The sequence below is a fragment of the Heterodontus francisci genome, chromosome 6, assembly GCF_036365525.1.
Source record: "Heterodontus francisci isolate sHetFra1 chromosome 6, sHetFra1.hap1, whole genome shotgun sequence".
NCBI lineage: Eukaryota > Metazoa > Chordata > Chondrichthyes > Heterodontiformes > Heterodontidae > Heterodontus > Heterodontus francisci.
Window position 1 is genome coordinate 20,939,538 of NC_090376.1, and position 21,184 is coordinate 20,960,721.

Here is a 21,184-nt window from a genome sequence, read left to right on the forward strand (position 1 = left end):
GATAACATTGAACTGATGAGAACTTCTACTCTTACACCTCTAGTCTTGTTGAATGAGATGTAACTGAGTTTTTAACAGCGTACTAAATTCATAAGCAACCTCACTGGCCCTGAAAGAGTAATTTTATATCGTTGAATGTCAAATTTCTCCATTATCAAAAATTACGCATTTTAATTTTAAAAAAAAGTTTGTGCTATTTTACCTTAAACCCATATGTAAATTCCAATCATTTATGTCACTATCTGTAAAATTTAATAATTAAGTGAGGGGGATTCAGGCATTTTTACTTCCTTATTTGCTGTCTATGCGAATACTTCAGTGTGATTGGCTGTCTACCTGTTTGATGGTATCACGATTGTTGGATGCCTGGCGATCCCCTTGCCTTGGCGCCAGATTCAGACTGACATCAAGGGAAAGTCTGTGCCACAAAATTCGCTACATTTTTGTAGGCAGCTTTCTGAGGTCAGTGGTGAGTGCTATTGCTTTGCTGCTGACTGCAAAATCCAGCTAATTGACTATTTTTTGTGAAATCTATTGTGAAGTTTTAAATACTAAATTCTTTTAGTGTCTGATTTCATTCATGTTCTAACTTCATACTAAAATGAATATCCTCTCTTTAGTGAGCCTGTTTCAGACTGCCTAAAAGATGTGGATCTCATTCCACCATTCAACCGCATGCTACTTGAAGTTACTTTTGGAAAACTTTATGCCTGGGCTATTCAGAACATTCGCACTATGCTGTTGGATGCACAAGGCAGATTTAATGATCTAGGTAAGAAGGTTTTATTCAGAAATAATGTAAAGAACTTTTAAACTGCTACTTTCAGTGGTATGGGCTATTAATAGTTGCTTTGGTAAAAACTTTTGAATGTGTTAAAATTTCATAGAAATTTCTGGGATGAGTTGAACATTGAGGTTTGCTTCGTAAAAGATAGGAAAGCTCTAGTTAGTTTTTGGGAGTGAACGTATTGAGGTAGTCATACACTTGCTGTATTCAGCTGATAGAGACACCTCGTTGCTTGAAGTTTTGAAGTCCCAGTGCAGTGTTTCGGAATGATAACTACAAGAAAAGTTGCTCTGCATGTAAAAGCCTTAATACTAGCCTGATCATTTCTTTCTGACAGCATCATAAATTAAACTGTGCTCTGAGATAATTATATTTGCATGTTTATCTGTTTGTAAATTTATTACAAATTGAAGGGATTATTGGGAGAAATAAGATCACTCACTAACATCTGGCAATCTGTTGGTCCTTATCAGTGCTCCTGCACTTGCATGCTGTTGAATGCGTATGTGGGCCCAACATAATGTTGGAGTTGACCTCTGCAACTTGGAGCACACTTTTCTTTGTAGCATTTCCTACACCATCAAGGATGATATCTCCCATACAACATACATACCAATTAGTTTTTATGCAGGATATATTGGTAATAACACTAGTACTATTGGCTCCCTGAGTGAATAAATTTGTTGAGGCATTTAAATGCCAATTAGGAAAGAAAAATATGGAAACTGTGCAACAGCCCCAACAAACAAATTTCTCTGCAGCACCTGTGGAAGAGCCTGTCACTCCAGAATTGGCCTTTATAGCCACTCCAGGCGCTGCTTCACAAACCACTGACCACCTCCAGGCGCGTATCCATTGTCTCTCGAGATAAGGAGGCCCAAAAGAAAAGAAAAGAAGGAAAGAAAAATATGGAAACTACGGAAACAAACGGTTGTAAAATGAATCCTTTTTAAGCAGGATTCTGATGATCAGGGGTGTCCACTACATTTAAGCTTGTTTCAAACAGCTTTATATATCGCGACTTTACAAAAGCAAACCTATTAGTTAAGACTTGGTACAGAGAACTTATGACTATTTCTATTGTGTCCTCATATATTTGTTGTCAGAGAGGGACACTATGGCAGCAGTAACATGTATGACAAATTTTATTCTTGTACTCAGTTGATGTTGCTGACTCTTATCAGATAATTAATAAAATATTCCTCTCACCTGTTTATTTTCAGAATAGTAAACATGTTTGTAATGATACAGCAATGTTGAGTGTTAATAACATTGGATGCAAGAGAAGCATGAAAGTTTAAAAACAAAAGCTGCAATTTTTAAAAATTATTTATAGAACATCAGTCCTCTGGAATTGCATTCAGTGACTAAAGTCACGTTGTCCTCGGGTAATGTGGGTGAAGAATAATTAGGCCAGGAGACACGGACTTAATTCAGTCCCCATTTTAGAAGTCAGATTTTCATGTATTCATCTTAAAAGTTTCTTTCGCTAATGGAAAATGCCTTTGCAAACTTGTCATAATGTATTCTAATTACACCATCCTGCCATTGATCGTATTGCAGTGCTTGGCGAGAGGATGTAATTGCGCATGACAATTAGCGTAGTTTCCATTATAATTGTAGACGTGAATTTACAATACAAAAGTTTTGAGAAGTGTGTCTAAATGTGGGATTGTTAATACATCAGGAGAGGGATGACAGAAGCAGAAGGGAAGAAAGTGGAGAGCTCTGAAATAATATGTGTACTTCAAAGATGTCTCTGGGGAAAATGTTCTATACACCATTATTAGTAAGTACACAGCTGCAGCAATTGGTTGTGTGAATGATAGATGAAGACAAAGTAGGTTGGCCAAAAACCCAAAATCGGGGCTTTGAAAGGGTTATTTGAAGTACTTAAAATGGTTATCGAGAAATTGCCATATTTCCAAGCCCAAAACAGTTATGTAGAGACGGAAGTGCCTTGGAGATGTAAGCTATTTATATTCATATTTCTGAATTTTGATGCATCTGGTTCAAGTAATCATCAAAACTGCAGCATTCATAAATTGTAATGAGATGTACTGCACACAATGTATATTCAAAATGTGAAGTTTTTCCATTTCACAGCACTAACGGAATTTACAGAAAAAGAGTCAATAGCAAACAACAGTTCATAGGACCCTCGACGACAAAGAAAATATAATGACCAGTTTGTTGCAATGAGCTTTTGTCAACACAGTAAATGTTTCATTTCTTTACAGCACATGTAAAAATGTTACAATCACAGGGTATTTCAGGAATATTAACCATTTTAGTGGGCTCTCAGTCACCTGACTATTTTGAAAGAGAGAAGATTGATTTGAGTTTGAGATGTAAGTGAATTACTAATTGCAAATGGCTAGATCAGAATATTGCTAATTGCAAACTTATCTCCTCCTTAGGCATGCAGTCTGTCCCTTTGCAAACCGTTACCAATGAAAATCCTTCTGCACCAAGTCTTGGTACCATTCCACAAGCTCGTTTCTTACTCATCATGATAAACATGCTGACGCTTCAGCATGGAGCCAACAGTCTCAGCCTTCTGTTAAACTCTGGTTTGCTTGCATTAACTCAAACAGTTCTGCGACTAATAGGTCAGTGAAATGTAAATGCTTCAGTATGAAGTTTTATTCTACTTTGATTGCACTAAAATAGTCTTCAATAATTTTCTTTATCCTTGTGAGTTATATAAATGAAGAATGTTGGTTTGTTTGTGAACTTGTTGCTTAATTGCATGCAAGTTGTAGAATCTTATCCTTAGGACAGCTGGAATAGGGCAATTAAAGTAGTCAAAGATTTTTTTTATTCTGTATTCAGATAATCTGTAAACGCAAAGTGTATATTACAATCGTCCCACAAGGCAATAGCATGCAGGAAGTCTGTCCCAAAAGAAATTTGCACCGTGATCAGATGATTTCTCTGTCCCACCCCCCCCACCCCACTTTCAGTCTACTGTTGTGCCTTGTATCTTCAGTTTTTTTTCTGTTATCTTAGAGTGAATCTTTGTCCTTTCCTACATTGGTAACTTGCTGTTCATTATTTCTTTTGTCATCAAAAAAGTTTCAAACTTTCTTCTATAGTACCAGTCATGTCACATTAGAGCCACCTTAACTTTAAACAGAACTAATCTACCTCTCCTCTCTTTGCTCCCTCACCCCCAACCTCCCCCACCCCCACACACCCCACCCACATTCATGAGGATAGCTACGTGTTAGTTAGCTGATTATTGCCACTGGTGTTAGGAAGACTTCATGAGCAAGTTATAGACGTGGAAAAGAATTAAGCCCAGGATGGAACCATTATGTCTCACAGAAAGCCATGTGGGAGCTGGCGAAGCTATTTTAGGGGATGTACTGGTCATGTTACAGATTGGGGTGGAGCCAATTGAGGCAAGCGTCATTGATTGAATCTTGGAGGATTATGGGGTATTAGTTTATTGCTGTGGAGAATTCTAGGAGGCAAATGAAGGATAGTGTGACATGGTGACAAAGGACACTTTGAGGGCAATCTTTGTGCTTTGGGAAGGGTGGAAACTAGACTTGTGGAACTTAACCAGGGAATGAAGGGGAAAGTGGGCACAGACCTAAATGGAGTTAAAATGATACTATCTCACTGTTCAATTCACTTTAATTTTTTTTAAAAGTTATGATTCCAGGTCTGTGTTTGAGCTCCTTTTGTCTTAGCCTACATAATATATTTTTCTTTCCTTCTGACAATTTGGACAAAAAGTGGGCTCCATTGACCTGAAAATTAAAAGGTGTTACTGTAGTTTCATTTTATTTCGTTGCACAATCTACGTGAGAAACAGATGATGCTCCTTCCTATTTTTAAAAAAAAGGATTTAGGGGACTAATTATCTGTGAAAATTAGCTTGTTCTTTCATAACTTATGAGGATGGCATATTTTGCTTATAACTTGTTCTTATGAGCTGCAATCTTGCAAAAATGAGACTGAGACCCTTGCAAATTTTGTAGTAACCCCTTAAAAGTTTAAAACTTGTTTCCTGATTTTTCAGAAAATTTCCTAAGTAATTTCCTTTTGTTATCTTCTGGCTTTGTTGAAATTCTAAAGCAGCCAGTTGTTCATCCATAACTATCTTTTGAATACTATACATTTGTGCCAATAGTTTTTTTTTTAGTGTGTCAGTGATTGTGGGGTTTGACAATTCTTCTCTTGTGATTAGTATTGTTTTAAGACCGCTTTCCCTTGCTATATATAAAAGTGCCAGGAATAATAAATGATGCCATCCAAAAACGACCTCAATACCAGTTTATAATTCAAAGAAGCGATTTGTACTTTCAGGAACAGGACCGTCCATATCAAAATTGGAAAGAAACAGATTTAAAGGTGGGGCTGTGTTGTGCGCATGCGGTAAGTGTGCACCTTAGGAATTATGGAAACATTTGGATAAAAAGATGTGCGGTGCTTTCTGTTTCCGTACTTATATGCAATTTAAAATTTTTTTTTAGTGAATAATCTTATGCACATCTTTGTCACTGATCTTGGAACAGGGATGGTACAACTGGGACTTTTGAAATATATTTTTTCCCCCAGAACTCCTAGTTAAGAACATAACAAGAAATATGGAGCAGGTGTAGGCCATTTGGCCTTTCAAGCCTACTCTACTATTCAATAAGATCATGGCTGATCATCTACCTCAGCTACACCTTCCTGCATTATCCCCATATTCTTTAATTCCTTTAGTATCCAAAAATCTATCAATCTCTAACTTGAATATACTAACGACTTAGCATCCACAGCTCTCAGGAGTAGAGAATTCCAAAGATTCCCAACCCTTTGAGTGAAGAAATTTCTCTTCATCTCAGTCCTAAATGGCTGAACCCTTATTCTGAGAATGTGATCCCTAGTTCTAGACTTGAATTTGCCCCCACCACACTCAGGCAGTGCATTCCAGATCCTAACCACTCGCTGCGTAAAAACGTTTTTCCTCTTGTCGCCATTGCTTCTTTTGCCAGTCACCTTAAATCAGTGTCCTGTGGTTCTTGATCCTTCCAGCAATGGGAACTGTTTCTCCCTAGCTACTCTGTCCAGAGCCCTCATCATTTTGAACATCTCTATCAAATCTTCTCCTCTTCAAGGAGAACAGCCCCAGCTTCTCCAATCTACCCATGTAATCAAAACCATTGCTGGAACCATTCTCCTGAATCTTTTCTGCATCCTCTCTGATGCCTTCAGATCTTTCTTAAAGTGTGGTGTCCAGAATTTGGCACAATACTCCAGTTGAGGCCGAACCAGTGTCTTATACAGGTTTATCATAACTTGCTTACTTTTGTACTTTAGGCCCCTATTTATAAAGCCCAGAATCCGTAAACTTTATTAACCGCGTTCTCAACCTGCTCTGCCACCTTCAATGATTGGTACACACATACCCCCAGGTCCTCTGCTCCTGCACCTGCTTTAGAATTGTATTTTATATTGCCTCTCCTCATTCGTCCCACCAAAATGAATCACTCTACACTTCTTGGCGTTAAATTTTATCAGCCACTTGTGCATCCATTCCATTAGCCTGTCTATTTCCTTTTGTAGTTTATCACTATCCTCCTAACAGTTCACCATACTTCCAAGTTTTGTGTCATCTGCAAGTTTTGAAATTGTGCCCTGTATACCCAAGTCTAGGTCATTAATATATATCAAGATAAACAGTCGTCTTAACACCGACCCCTGGGGAACCTTAGGGTTAGAGGGTTAAGGTTAGGGACTCCTGTGGAAATGAGTCCATAAACGGTTCAGCCATGATCTTATAGAATGATGGAGCAGGCTCGAGGGACCAAATAGCCTACTCTTGCTCCTAGTTCATATGTAACCCCACTACATACCTCCCTCCTGTCCGGAAAACAACCATTCGCCACTACTTTCTGTTGCCTTTCACTCAGCCAAGTTTGTATTCATGCTGCTACTGTCCCTTTTATTCTGTGGGCTTTAACTTTGCTGACAAGCCAGTTGTGCGGCACTTTATCAAATGCCTTTTGGAAGTCCTGCAATGTCAACTGAATGTCAACTGCATTACCCTCTCTGTTACCTCATTAAAAAAACTCAAGCAGGTTAGTTAAACATGATTTTTCCTTAACAAACCTGTGCTGGCTTTCCTTAATTAATGCACATATGTCCAAGTGATTTGTTAATTTTGTCCTGAATTATTGTTTCTAAAAGCTTTCCCACCATCGAGGTTAATCGAACTTGAAGGAGCAAAACTGCAGTCTTTCTGGGGCAATGGCAGGGATTGGAACCAGTGAAGGTTTTGCTGGAGATGAGGGTATCAAAAGTAGAGATGAGGTAATGGTTGAAAGATTCAGCAGCAGAGGTATTATGGCAAATGAACAGTTAACAGCTAGGCAGTTGAAAGTTAGAATGATAGTGATTTGGAAGGGTTTGGAAGGGAGAGGTTTTTTTCTGGAAGGATATGAGGAAGTGGTCTGAAATAACCTTGTCAGTAATTGAGCCATAGTGTTAGGGAGATCATGAAGATAGCGAGGCTAAGGGGATAGGCCATAAATGGACATGAGAAGTGCATGGAGAGGTTTAGGAGGGTGGTAAATTTGGAGGTGAGAAGGTGGCGTCACTGAGATGAAAATTGAAGTTAGCACGGATAAGGAGTGACTTGGTACACAGGCTGGGGGAAGAAAGAAGATACGATATCTTAGAAAGAGCTCGGGGAGCATCAAATGATTTTAAAGGAGAGCAGAGTGGAACATAAATAGGTGCCACAGAAGTTGGGAGAGGACAAGATGCAACTTGGTGATGAAGGGCATGCTGCTACTGCAGTGAATTGGGTAGGCCAAGTGGTGGAAAGTATATCCTGGCTGGGAGACTTCAGTGAGGGAAATGGTGTCACCACTTGTAAACCAAGTTTGTGGATGACTTTTTTTCTCTTGATCATTAAAATATGTTTATTTTTTGTAAAAATTGTATAGGTGCTGATTATGTTAAAAGAGCCTATGCAGAGGAGTTATTGTGATTTCTTGTAAAAGAGAGCTAAATTTACATGCATTATTAGGAAATGCGTCATCTCTGAATGACCCTCTTAATGATGTGATGCTCTTGCACCATAGTTCTTAAAGATCAGCTTCTAATGCCTTCAGAAATCACTCTTGCAGTAGAGCATTTCAAAAAATTTGTCTTAGTAGATTGAAGGGGAAATAAGAATTTAGTTCTAATTTTCTTATTTCTTTTGATTAAGACTCTGTTGGTACATCCCCTTTTAAACAGGCTATGATGTAAAAGGAGCTCAGAAGCTGACCTTAAAACCACACTAAGGACATTCTATCCTAAACTTTTTTTTGCCACCACGGAAAACTTAAAAAAAAATTATCATGCAATGCATACAAAGTATTCTCCACTTTTCCATTGTTGACTGAGCAACCAGGTCCTAAATGAATGTTGCTGTTTCGAGAAATGCTTTTATTGTTCTAACTCCATGCAAGCCCTGTTTTTTGTTATAATAAAAGCAAAATGCTGCGGATGCTGGAAATCTGAAAAACAGCAAAGTGCTGGAAATACTCAGATCTGGCAGCATCTGTGCCGAGAGAAACAGTTAATGTTTCAGGTCGATGACCTTTCATCAGAACTGGCAAAGGTTAGAATGTAATAGGTTTTCAGCAAGTGAAGGCGGGGCGGGGGGGTGCGGGGGCTTGGTGGGGGTGCAGGAAGAAGAACAAAAGGGAAGGTCTGTGATCAGGTGGAAAGTGGGAGAGATTAAATGACAAAGATGCCATGGAATAAAAGGCAAAGGGAGTGGTAATAGTGATAGTAAAAGACAAAGCATTTGTCCAGAGAGAGTGTTAATGGCAGAATAATGAACAGTTCTGTCCAATATCAAAAACATGAAAAACAAGTTTAAGACTGGCACGTGGTTTAAAAAAAAATCAAAATGTGAGTCATGCTCTGAAACTGTCGAACGCAATGTTGAGATCAGAAGACTAAAGTGTTGAATCGGAAAACAAGGTGCTGTTCCTCGAGTTTGCATTGATGTTCACTGGAACACTGCAGCATGCCGAGGATAGAAATATGGGCAAAAGCAAGATGGCGACTTAAAATGGCAAGTAACTGGAAGCTCGGGGTCTTGCTTGCGGACTGAATGGAGGTGTTCCGCAAAGTGGTCACCCAATCTATGTTTGGTCTCCCCAATGTAGAGACCATGACTCCCATTTTGATTGTGTTTTTTTGCCATGTGCTGGTCTTAAGCTTGTTTTTCATGTTTTTGCTTTTGGGCAGCCTATTACCGCTCCCTTTGCCTTTTATTCCATGGCATCTTTGTCATTTAATCTCTCCCGCCCTCTACTGTATCATAGACCTTCCCTTTTGTTGTTCTTCTCCCCCCACCCCACCCACCTCCCTTTCACTTGCTCAAAATCTTTTACATTTCTAACATTTGCCAGTTCTGATGAAAGGTCACTGACCTGAAAAGCTAACTCTGCTTCTCTCTCCATAGATGCTGCCAGACCTGCTGAGGATTTCCAGCACTTTGTTTTTATTCCATTTTTATTGTCATTTGTTCAGTTTCTGTATAGAAATGAATTGGCAGTCTACTCACTAGGCACTGACTCTTTCAAGACTTGTTTCCTTGTAGCTTTTTCACAGACCTCTTTGAACTCCCATGAATTGGGCTGTATGTAATACCTTATTCTAGGGGACTTTTCCAGTTTTTAAAAATCCCCTCCCATTGTCAGAGCAGTGCATTGTTGCTATTTCAAACAATGCTGCTTCAAATTTGTTTGCACAGCTCTACACATTTAGCTCTCAGGTTAGAAGCTGGTGCTTTTGAAAATTTTCTTTTCTTTTGCATACTTCATTGTGTTTACTTTGGTACTGGATCTCCAACTTTGGTTTAGTTTTCTATGTTAAATCCTTCAGGTAATCAACTTCAAGGAAAGAGTAGTGGAAATGTGAAAAGTTCTCTCCCAAAAAGTGTTGAGGCTTGGTCAATTGAAAATTTCAAAACTGAGATTGATTTTTTTGTTAAGTAAGGTCATTTAAGTGATATGGAACCAAGGCAGGTTAATCGAATTAAGATACAGATTAACTATGATCTAATTGAAAAGCGGAATAGACTCGCGGGCTGAATGACCTCCTCTTGTTCCTATGAAAGTGCCCACTTTATTTCTTGAACTGCTTTGGCATAATATGTATTTGGAGTTGCTATAGATTTGGTTTTCTTTAATTTTTGGATGTTCAATGTTTTTGTACAAAAATCCCTCTCTATCTTTGCATTGGCTTTCTTACTCTTTCACTGACCTGGTTTGTTTGGGGTTTTTACCTGAGTTCTGCAGCTGCCTCAATCAAAGATGTGGGATGGGAATTCAAAAATGATGCCTTGAAATACAGCTCAGCTCAGAGGGGACCTTAAGACAGTTACAAGGAAAGAAGTATTTTTGAAGAAACAGTATCGTTGCTCCCTCTTGGTCTGTAGTTAATCATTTGTATAAAGAAAAATAAAGGATACTCAATGGTTCAGACCATATTGAAGTCCAACATTATCAGTTTGTAATAAAAAAAAAGTTCAAGAATTTGATAGGATGTGATTTCTTGCCTCCTGGAAAATTTTATAATGTTACTTTGTATCCAAACAGATTTAAACCTGATTCAACCATTTTTCCTTTAGGCCCTGCTTCTGATGGTGGTGAGGATGATATTGGGACTTCTCTTCATGGGGCCTCAGCCACTGTTTTGGAGGAGTCGAGGAAGGAAACCACACCAGTTCCACTGCCTGTCTCTGGTCCAGAGCTAGCGGCAATGATGAAAATTGGCACTAGAGTGATGAGAGGTGTAGACTGGAAATGGGGTGATCAGGTACAGAGGAAAACAATTTTGGTCTATTGTAGAACTGTTATAAATGTCTAGGGTGGAATTTGTCTGTTTCAGCCTGTTCATTTCTGCGGGTAGTAGCTGGGGAAGGGAAGTTGGAGTGTGACAATTTCCGGTTCAACTCTGGAACACTGCTTCTATAGAGATACTGTAGGTTGCTCTGTCCTCTTTGTATGTATTATTTTAATTGGCTGTGTAGCACGGTGGGGTAGCATACTTTACTTTTGTGTGCTATTCTACTATCATTTATGCCTCACTATATACATTTTTTGTTCAATAATGATGCAAAAACTACTATTTAACTCCAGTGTCAAGTCTCAATATGACTGAAACATAGCAGGGAGGTCTTCTTGCAATGCTTGGACTTGACACTGGAGTTAAATAGTAGTTTTTGCATCATTATTGAACAAAAAATGTATATAGTGAGGCATAAATGATAGTAGAATAGCACACAAAAGTAAAGTATGCTACCCCACCGTGCTACACAGCCAATTAAAATAATACATACAAAGAGGACAGAGCAACCTACAGTATCTCTATAGAAGCAGTGTTCCAGAGTTGAACTGGAAATTGTCACAAGCATTGCAAGAAGACCTCCCTGCTATGTTTCAGTCATATTGAGACTTGACACTGCATGGAGTACAATTCAGGTTTTTAAAAATTGCTTAAAAGCTCAGATGGATAAAGCTCCTGAGCATTTTATAAACATAAACAGAGTACGTTTTTCCCCATGTTTTGATGAAATTTGTCCTTGTCTATGCTTGCCACGCAAAGTTGAACAGAACTCGGGCCAGAATATAATTCATTGGCCACAGCATAATTTTGGTGTTGCTCACAATGCAGCTGTTGGTATGGATGGCCCAACTAAATAAGTGTGACATTTTAAATCTGTATTGGAATCCTGATTGCAGTTGATAGCAGTTTTTTTTTTTGTAAGCCATTTTCCTAGTGATTGTCGTTTCACAGGTTGAAAGTGCCCACATTTCAGCAAAAATTGTTAATCAGACCAAGGCCATACTGATTGGTGTGGAGTATGGGCCGAGGTGGGTTGGTTGGGGAATGTCATACCACTGGAATGAAGAGTATTCCTCTGAGGTTGAGATAAAAAAATATATATGTTTGGAGTATTTCTGTATTTTCCCTCAACTGTTGTCAGCATTCTGTTTTTAGCTACTCAGTCCCATTCCTCCATAATCTTAAGCACCTCTATCAAATCAATTTTGTCCTAAGGAAAACCTTCAGCTGTCAACTTTTCAAATGTAAATATGAAAAGAAAAATGTAATTTGAACTAATATATTATAAATGCATTTGACTGGCCATGGAGATATTATTGTAACATGAGAATTATATTTTGTCTTTAGCCTTTTAACTTTGTTCTTTTTTTATCTCCAAATTCCTCTTCAGGATGGACCGCCTCCAGGATTAGGCCGTGTAATTGGAGAATTGGGGGATGATGGTTGGATCAGGGTTCAGTGGGACACTGGTAGCACCAACTCCTATAGAATGGGAAAAGAAGGAAAGTATGATCTGAAATTAACTGAACCACCGCCTGCTGCACAGCCAGCTACAGAAGACTCTGACACCGAAGATGATTCTGGTTCGTAATAACATGCTTGATAAGTTGTTAACATATATTTTCAATGAAAAGAATTTTAGTCTTTGGAAAAACAAACATAAAGGCTTGTTGTTCTGGGGAAAAAAATGTAGTGAACATTATAACTACAGGGTGGGACACTTTTCAAAGCAATCTGGTTTGAGATATTCTGCGTGTGTTTTTCATGTGCTTGCTGTAATATTTTTGAAGAATATTTAGCACTTTGATTTGGCCAGAGTTTCGTTTCAGCATATTGTATAATGAGGAAATCCTTTCTCCTAATGGAGGAGTTAAAAATTCAGTTGATTGGCATCAAAGCACATTGCATTATTATCAGAACATATCGTTGTAGTAATTTAGTGAAAATTGGTCTTTCAGTTTTTCTGCATTTTCTCACAATGTAAACAACTCTGCCATTTAGTACTAATTCTACATGTTCTTTAATGGCCAGTATACTGGGGCTTTTTACACATTTTGTCAGGGTGAGAAAGAAAGGATTCTTGCCTTTCAAAAACTAAATCATCTAATTAAATTTTCTTGTGATGCTGTTGTGCGCACAGAAGCGGAACCCTTGGAGAAGTACACTCACCCAACTGTGATGTTGTTGATGGGGACTGTTAACCTTCTGCAGACCTTGTCGCTTTCTGCTGGAATTCACTCGGACCTTGTCCAGAATGAAGCTACCAAAACTCTCTGTGGGCTTTTGCGGATGCTAGTAGAGAGTGGAGCATCAGATAAAACAGGTACCCAACGAGAAAAACTGAAACAATCTCTAACCAGTGACAATGTTGTCGAGTGCAACTTCTGTGTTTATCATTAGTAGAGAATAAAAACAATCATATTCTGAATAGCTGATAGTTTAGTTTTCTTTTTATGATATATTGCAGTGTAGAACAGCAGGTTTGTTTTCTTGTTTTTAGTTCCTAACTCCAGCTGCATTGCTGTGGGGAGCTGATGAATAGAAGCCAGACAGTTTGTCACAGGAGGGGCTGAATCTTGTCCTGCCACCAGGAGTGGCAGTGGGTGAAGAAATGGCGGCTGACACGCATGGGCCGCGCCGCCATGCCTTCACGATCTTGTGTCCAGCGGCTCATTAACATAAGCACGGCGGCCACCCCCCCCCCCCCACCCCCCTTGCCCAATCACGTGGCGGGGCGGCTTTGTCGATGTCGCAAACGGCGTCACCTGAGATGGAAGCAGAAGCTGATGCCATTTTTAAAAGGCTGCCAGCCCTGCAGGCAGTTCCATAGATGCAGAGTTTGCCCCGACGCAGAACATGCAGAGGTGCCACCCCCCGCCCCCTCCCCCCCCATGCAAAACATGCAGAGGTGGCCCCTTTCCCCCCCCCTTCCCCACCCCATGCAAAACATGCAGAGGTGGCCACTCCCCCCCCCCGCTCCTTTATGCAAAACATGCAGAGTTGGCCCCTTCCCCTCCCCTTTGCAAAACATGCAGAGTTCCAAACCACCCCCACCCCCCCCCTAATTTCTGGCTACTTAAATTTAAAGCAAATGTCCAAGTTCGCTGCAAAAACAAATAAGAGCAGAGTATTACCTACCAACCTTTGCAGGCACCGAGGACTCTCGCCTCGGTGGCGCCAGCTTTTCAAGGACGGGAACGTGAAGGCACGTGAGTGCTGCACGTCGAGCTGAAGATTGGATACGTCTGGTAGGATTGCAGTGAATTCCATTAAAATGTATACAGAGAGGTAATTTCAATATTTAAAGTATGGTCCTGCAGCGGAGGTGCCACCACGGAGCTTCCCCACCATTGGGAAGGTCGAGCTTGGCAATCCTGGCGTCGGGCTCTGTGGCGGGCCTCTGCCGCTCCGAACTCCTGGAAACCCCCACCCTTTGCGCCTGAAACGGAACCCGACGTCTGGAGGAGAACAAGATCCTGGCCGAGGGGTAGAGCAACTTGGGCAAGTTTAAAGTAAACGTGATTTAAATATTGAATCTGTGTAGAAATTCTAAATTAAACATCATTTGCCTGTCACAAGCACAATCCCCCAACAGATCAAGATCTGTCTGAAGCAGTCAAGAATCATGTAGTCCCAATACACTCTCAGGTCACTGTGAGTTTGCAAATCGTGCCCCCAAGACCTACCTTCCGATCATTAATAAAAATAGTAACAAGTTTTCTTTCAATGTTAGGACTGTTAGTTTTTACAATCGAGAAGGGAAATTTTGTGTTCTGATGCATTGGTGTTATTAAAAATTTAATTATACTTGGCAAGAGTTTTAGTTATCAAAATATTGAGTTATTTGATATAGTAATGTATACAGACACTGATTTAAAAAAAAATGTATAGACTATAGCAATGTACCATGGGAGTGGCTGTTTTTATTCCTGGGACTCGTTCTTTGTTAAATAGATGGGATGCTTTACTTGACCTTGCATTTGATCTACTGCAGGAACAGAAAACTTCTGCACATTGTTTAGATTAGTTAAAATTTTCATATTGTTATTTCTAGCTTCTTCAGTAAACAAAGTAGTATCCAGAGAACAGCACAGGAGCTGGTGTACACTGGGTTTCATTAGAAGTATAGCACTTACTCCTCGAATGTGTGGTACTTTGAGTTCATCTCAGTGGATCAGCTTGCTAACCAGGATTGTTGAAGGACAACAATCATTTACTGCCGTGTCTCTACAGCAGCAGGTAAGAACTTCTATTGCAGAACTCCTTTTCTAAGGGCCAGATGTACTTAAAACATCGTTAAAACTATGTGCTTTTGTCTGAAGTAGCATTTTTTTGCCCCAAATCTCACTATAGGTACTTCGGTTTTTGTGCTCATCAAAGTGAAAAATATTAGCACTGGTCAATGGAACGTTTTCATTTTTTACATCTAGAGTTGTATCATAGTCTTGGGTTAAGGAAGATGTGTGTTAGATTCAGTATGTCAACAGTCAAGTATATTTTCCTTTGTTTGCTAATGATACTGGAAAATTCCACACGCCTGTAAAAATGGGTTTCCGACCTGTACTTGAAGTTTTTTTCTCGAATTGACAAATTGAGGAAATAATACCGTGGTGTTCTTTAATGAAAACTCAGAAAGCCATTTCCTACTTCTTGGACATCTTGTGGTCTTTTGTAAGATCGCCAGTTAGAAAAATACAAGTAATTTTATGCAGTGGACCCCATAGCCAGTGTGGATTTGTTAAGTCTACAGCAACAAATACCTGAAAGACTGCTTTCGCAGTCTGAATTTGAACTGTTACTTTCCTCCAAATTCATTCACTCTTCTTGTGAAAATGGGGACTTTTTCAGGGGCCTGCATCTGCCCAACAACCCTCTGGTACTTTGTCCAAGTGTGTGATCTTCATGTTATCTTCATGTCATCACTGCATGTGACCATGGAGGGTATCTCAGTTGAGCACAATTCTGTGGTCATGTGATGCACACACATGCATTTTGTAGCACCGATCACTGGTTAGCTTTTGGCTAATTATTTTCTCTCCCTCTCTCACCTTTCAACTCAGTGGAATGGAAAGCAATTGTAATACTTGAGCTGTGTCGAATGAGGTCAAGGCTGCAGCAGTGACCATATGGCTTTGTGTTAGACTAGGCATAAACTTTGTTCCTTTGATAGCCTCGTGAATAAAGGACAGCTATGGTGGATCGAGGGGAAGATTAAGGGGTATGGAATTAGGGGAAGAAAAACAAATTGGATTCAAACCAGTTAGAAGGGAGAAAACAGTTTGAATTATTTTTCGCATTACAGAGGTGGATAGGGTTCATGTTTGCATTGTACCTTTCATAACATGGATGTCTACTATTCTGTTTGTGTTAGATCTTAGCACTGCGCTTGTTGAAAGCAGTCCTTCCTTCCTGGGATAGAGATGAGCGATCGAAAGACATGAAGTTCCTTGTTGAAAAGCTGTTTATTTTTTTGGGCAGTCTTCTAAGCACCTGCTCATCTGACCTTCCACTACTGAGAGGTGAGCTTCCTTTTTTGAATGGCACATACTTGTCAACTAATAAAGGAAAATTTATAAAAAAGTTTTAAAAATTAATGTATAGTTAAAGTAGCTTCTGGCTGTGTTTTCACAGATGGCATGTTGAGAAGAAGAAAAACTAGACCTCAAGCTTCTCTGACTGCCACCCACAGTAGCACACTGGCAGAGGAAATAGTTGCGCTGTTGCGAACCCTTCACTCTCTGAATCAGTGGAATGGACTTATCAATGAATATATTAATTCTCAGCTTAATTGCATCAGTGAAATCATGACAGATAAACCACCAGAGGCAGTAAGTACAATATTGTGTTTTCCTTATACTGAATTTCTTCTTCGCCTTTGTTTGCTCTGTAGTTACAGCATGATTTAAGTTACTGTAGGAGACAGAGTTGACTTTATGACCTTTTGCACTAGTAAACGTAAAACTACAGCATTAAAAGTATTGACCTCTAAGAATATGAATTAGATGACTTAGATTTATGTAGGATCTCCTTGTATCTCTTGGAACTGTCAAAGTAAATGCATCAATCATTTTGTGCCCAGTAGGATCCAACATATAATGGGGTGAAGACCAGTTCATTTTGATTTTGCTGGCCTAGGTTGAGAGAAGAATGTTAGCACAGTGCACTGGGCAACTCACTGCTTTTTGAGAAGTGCCATGTGATCTTCAATACTCCGATGAATCCTGAGAACAAACTTTTTAAAAAGTTGTCCTGTTCAAACATTGACTTGGTACTTTAACTGGTAAAAGCTTTACCTGCTTTTTAAAGTACACAAGATTATTCTTGCCTTTTAACGCTCAATTCCTTTGCAAATCGGATGAGCCATTCCTGCAGCTATAAGAATGAGAATGATATTTGCACAACTTTAAAGCAGTTCGCTAAGTTTGAAACTACATAGATACCCTCTTGTCAAAAGATTGGTTTTCTTTAAAAGAGCAGTATTCTTTAAGTTTAAACTTTTCCAAGTTTGTCTTCTCTGATAGAAGGTAGTTGCCTCCGAGAGTTTTTATCTTAATGGTGAGGGATTTATGGTTCTGCTGCTTTCGTCATGATATTTTTGGCAATTATATGTTACACCTTTTTAAGAGAGATCAAAATGTTCACACTTCTAACTTAAGTTTGTCACCTTGCTGTAACTCCATGAGCATCAACCTCGTGCTAAATCAAGCATGAAATCTTGTAATACCGCTCAGCTTCCTGCTTAGAACCCTTTATAACATAGAACATTACAGCGCAGTACAGGCCCTTCGGCCCTCGATGTTGCACCAACCTGTGAAACCATCTGACCTAAACTGTTCCATTTTCATCCATATGTCTATCCAATGACCACTTAAATGCCCTTAAAGTTGGCGAGTCTACTACTGTTGCAGGCAGGGCGTTCCACGCCCCTACTACTCTCTGAGTAAAGAAACTACCTCTGACATCTGTCCTATATCTATCACCCCTCAACTTAAAGCTATGTCCCCTCGTGTTTGCCATCACCATCCGAGGAAAAAGACTCTCACTATCCACCCTTTGTTGAATTTTTCCTCAATGTAAAGTTCTTTTGAGACATCTTCCTCTACGAGTGCTACAGATATGCTGGTTAATCGCTGACTGCCTATTTTGTCTTCCTCTGCATGACTGCTACAGATATGCTAGTTAGTCATGAACTGCCTATTTTGTAAGATAGAACCATAGAAAAGTTACGGCACAGAAGGAGGCCATTCAGCCCATCGTGTCTGCGCCAATTGAAAAAACTAGCCACCCAATCTAATTCCACCTTCCAGCACCTGGTCCATAGCCTTGCAGATTATAGCGCTTCAGGTGCATCTCCAGGTACCTTTTAAAGATGTCAAGTCTTTACTGCTTTATTAATTTTGCTAACCAAACATTGTTAACCCCACCTTTATTTCAATCCAGATGTATTGTCTCTACTGATTCCCTGGCTGAAACTAATGTAGAAAACAAAAGGATTGAACTTGCACTTGCTTGACTCCGACTAGACACCAGACTATTGCCACCATTGGGAAAGGGGACCATGATCTTAGATTATGAGGACGTTTAGATCAATTTTTATATAAGTAACATATTTTTGCATGTCTGAAATCATTTCTTCTCCCTTTTGCATCCTTGCAGACAGTCTTGGAAGATTATTTTCCTGATTCGGACAACCCAGAGATTAGTGGGCTGATGGCAGTGTTGGCTGTGATTGGTGGAGTAGATGGACGCCTGAGGTTGGGTGGTCAGGTGACACATGAAGAGCTTGGAGAGGGAACAGTGGCTCGTATTACCCCTAAGGGAAAAATTACAGTACAGTTCCATGACATGCGAACATACAGAGTTTGTCCTTTGAGTCAGTTACAACCGGTAGGTTATACGTGGCTACTAAGCTCTCCTCCCTGCCCCAACGTATCAGCAGACCGAGTGTTTTTTTTTGCCTGATTGGTCAGTTCATAATCTGAATGTGGTAATAATGACTTTGTCTCTTGTTTCAGCTCCCAGTGACTGTCTTCAGTGTTAACAATTTGCCGTTTGCTGACCTAATGCTGTCTGTCTGGGCTCAGTTGGTGAATCTGGCAGGGAGCAAGCTTGAAAAGCACAGAGTGAAGAAATCCAGTCAGAGCCTCACAGGTAATTAAAATATTAACTTCAGCTTTTGTTTTGAAATAGCAAAGTGGAGATTTTTTTATTCCACTTAATATCATCATTACTATGGAAATCTGCCTGGAAGCTGGGCTATTGTTATGACCAAGGTGGGAGTAATGCACTGTTAATTTAGTCCCACTACTCCAGTAGGTCACAGAATAATAGTAAAGTTTCCCACCTACCGGAAAAATAGCCAACTTAAACGTTATTTATCCCCCAGAATAAAGCATGCCAAATCAGGTTTCTTTAAACAATAAAAAAAACTATTAATAAACCAAGTTTTAAATGATAGAGATAAATCTATATGCATGAAAAGATTTTATAACTTCTTATTCTTCCTAACCCTCATGCACAAACATGTATTCAAAAACCAATGGTTAACCAGTTTTAAAAGGTTGTTTTATGTTGCAGCGGTTTCTTAGGAATAATAAAATAACTAATTGTCAGAGTCTGATAGGATATTTCCAGATTGGTGAGGTGTCCCAGAGTCGAATAGTCAGATGCCACTCGAAGTCTCTCCAGGCAAGTTTGATAAACAGTCTGTGATGGGTAGGCATTCAAGACAATTCATCTGCAGCAGGCATCACACAGATATTTCAGCAACAGGTCTACTTAAATTTTAAAGTAGCAGTCTAACAGTAGAAACTTTGTAGAGATTTCAGGAACTTCCAAAAACACAAAAGACAACAGGACTCACTCTTGAGGCAGGGATTCTTGAGACTGGAGGCAACAGCAACCTGCCACACCTGAAACAGAAGGCTTCCTTTCTCCAAAGTAGTGTTCTGCACAGAGTGTAGCAACTCCTCTTTTCCAGGGTCTTTTCTCTCTCCAGGCAGATCAAAACCACACCTCAAATGCAGTATTTCTTTATAAGAGATGAAAAGCTTCTGTTGCAGAGAGAGTAGGTCTTTTTTCTGGTCTATCAGCAAATCACAGCAACAGTTCACTGATAGCTGCTTGTCCAGCTCCCTGGTCTCTTTCACTCTCCAGAACTGAAACTAAAAACTTTCAAAAGTGACCAAGTCACAAGACAATCATAAAATCTTCCTGTTGCTTGGATACGAGTTTACAGCCTGCACTTCAAATACCAAGTCAACATTCAGTCACTGTTCACAGAAAGGTCCTTTTCCCAGTCTTAAAGGCACACAGACTTCTTAGTTTAAAAAAAACCTCTCGTGACACTATAAACGAGGTAGGTTAGAAAAGCTGCGTGCAGGATGCTTGACAGTGCATCAGTGCAATGATTTCCATTAATGTTGCGCAGTAGTTTATTTTTGGTTGTTTAATAAACAATCATTCTTATTCAGAGTGAAATCAGCAGTTTAAAATGGTGAACTACACATTGAATTGAGATTTTGTGTTAACCCTACTGAATTCATTAGGTAACATTTTTGTGCACTTAGGACTCAAATGTTCTCCCCTGGTAAAATTGAAGTTTGAATCTTTTTAGAATTTCTCCCTATATTGCACAAGTGGGTGATATATTAAATGTTTGTTCATTGTGTAACCATACATTCTGAAATGAAATAGACATTTTCATAGTTTCCTATATTATTTTGGATGTCCTTTTTCTAGATAAAATTTACCCTCTTATTTTTTGAAATGTAGTTCTGTTGCTCCAACGTTGACCGTTTATTTGTTCTGAATTTAGTATTAATGTACCTCTTCTTTCTTCCTCCTTTCAGATCAAGTGGATTTATACTTGCTAAGATGTCAGCAGCTGAGGTTGTACATACTGAAAGCAGCACGAGCCTTGCTCATGCATCAGGATAAATTGAGACAGATTCTTTCGCAGCCTGCTGTATTTGAGACAGGACCCCTTTCTACGGGTATGAGCCAGCAAGTTATCATTTATCTCCCACTGCAAAATAATATTCAGATTAATGTGAAAGCTGTATCAAATCTAATCCTTCAAGTGGTGACCTTGGCTCAGTGGTAGTATTTACGCCTCACCCAGAAGGCTGTGGGTTTTAGCCCTGCGGTGGAGACTGCAACATGTGACTGACATTTCAGTGCTACACCGAGAGAGCAATGTTGTCTTTTGGATGATGGGATGATAAGTGTAAAAGAATCTGCATCACTGTTAGAAGATCAGGGAAGTTCTTCCAGGGCCCTGTCCAACATTAATCTCTCAATTGATACCAATCGACACTAGTTTATCTGGTTATTGAACTGATTTGCTGTTTGTGGGACCTCACTATGTGGGAATTGCCCGTATGACAGCAGTGACCACACTTAGTCGTGGAGTCTTTATGGCACAGAAGGAGGCTATTCGGCCTATCGAGTCCATGCTGCCTCTCAGTAGAGAAATCTAGTCAGTCCCATTCCCAGGCTCTATATCCATAGCCCTGCAAGTCAATTTCCCTCAAGGAGCCA

The 21,184-nt window shown here is 39.6% G+C and overlaps 1 protein-coding gene across 8 annotated transcripts in view; it reads left to right on the forward strand.

The window, feature by feature from the left end:
- The window catches only part of herc2 (HECT and RLD domain containing E3 ubiquitin protein ligase 2), a 236,757-nt gene that overhangs the window by 121,586 nt on the left and 93,987 nt on the right, over positions 1-21,184 (forward strand). For 5 of the 8 annotated variants that reach the window (XM_068033261.1, XM_068033264.1, XM_068033263.1 and 2 more), the window contains exons 33-44: positions 621-772; positions 3,208-3,399; positions 5,108-5,176; positions 10,425-10,612; positions 12,033-12,225; positions 12,783-12,965; positions 14,697-14,881; positions 16,014-16,161; positions 16,274-16,470; positions 18,299-18,529; positions 18,658-18,793; positions 20,494-20,637. In XM_068033261.1, coding sequence (XP_067889362.1) covers positions 621-772; positions 3,208-3,399; positions 5,108-5,176; positions 10,425-10,612; positions 12,033-12,225; positions 12,783-12,965; positions 14,697-14,881; positions 16,014-16,161; positions 16,274-16,470; positions 18,299-18,529; positions 18,658-18,793; positions 20,494-20,637 — 2,018 coding nt within the window. The remainder of the gene's footprint in view (positions 1-620; positions 773-3,207; positions 3,400-5,107; positions 5,177-10,424; positions 10,613-12,032; positions 12,226-12,782; positions 12,966-14,696; positions 14,882-16,013; positions 16,162-16,273; positions 16,471-18,298; positions 18,530-18,657; positions 18,794-20,493; positions 20,638-21,184) is intronic. The other 3 variants (XM_068033268.1, XM_068033269.1, XM_068033267.1) reach the window with 2 other exon arrangements.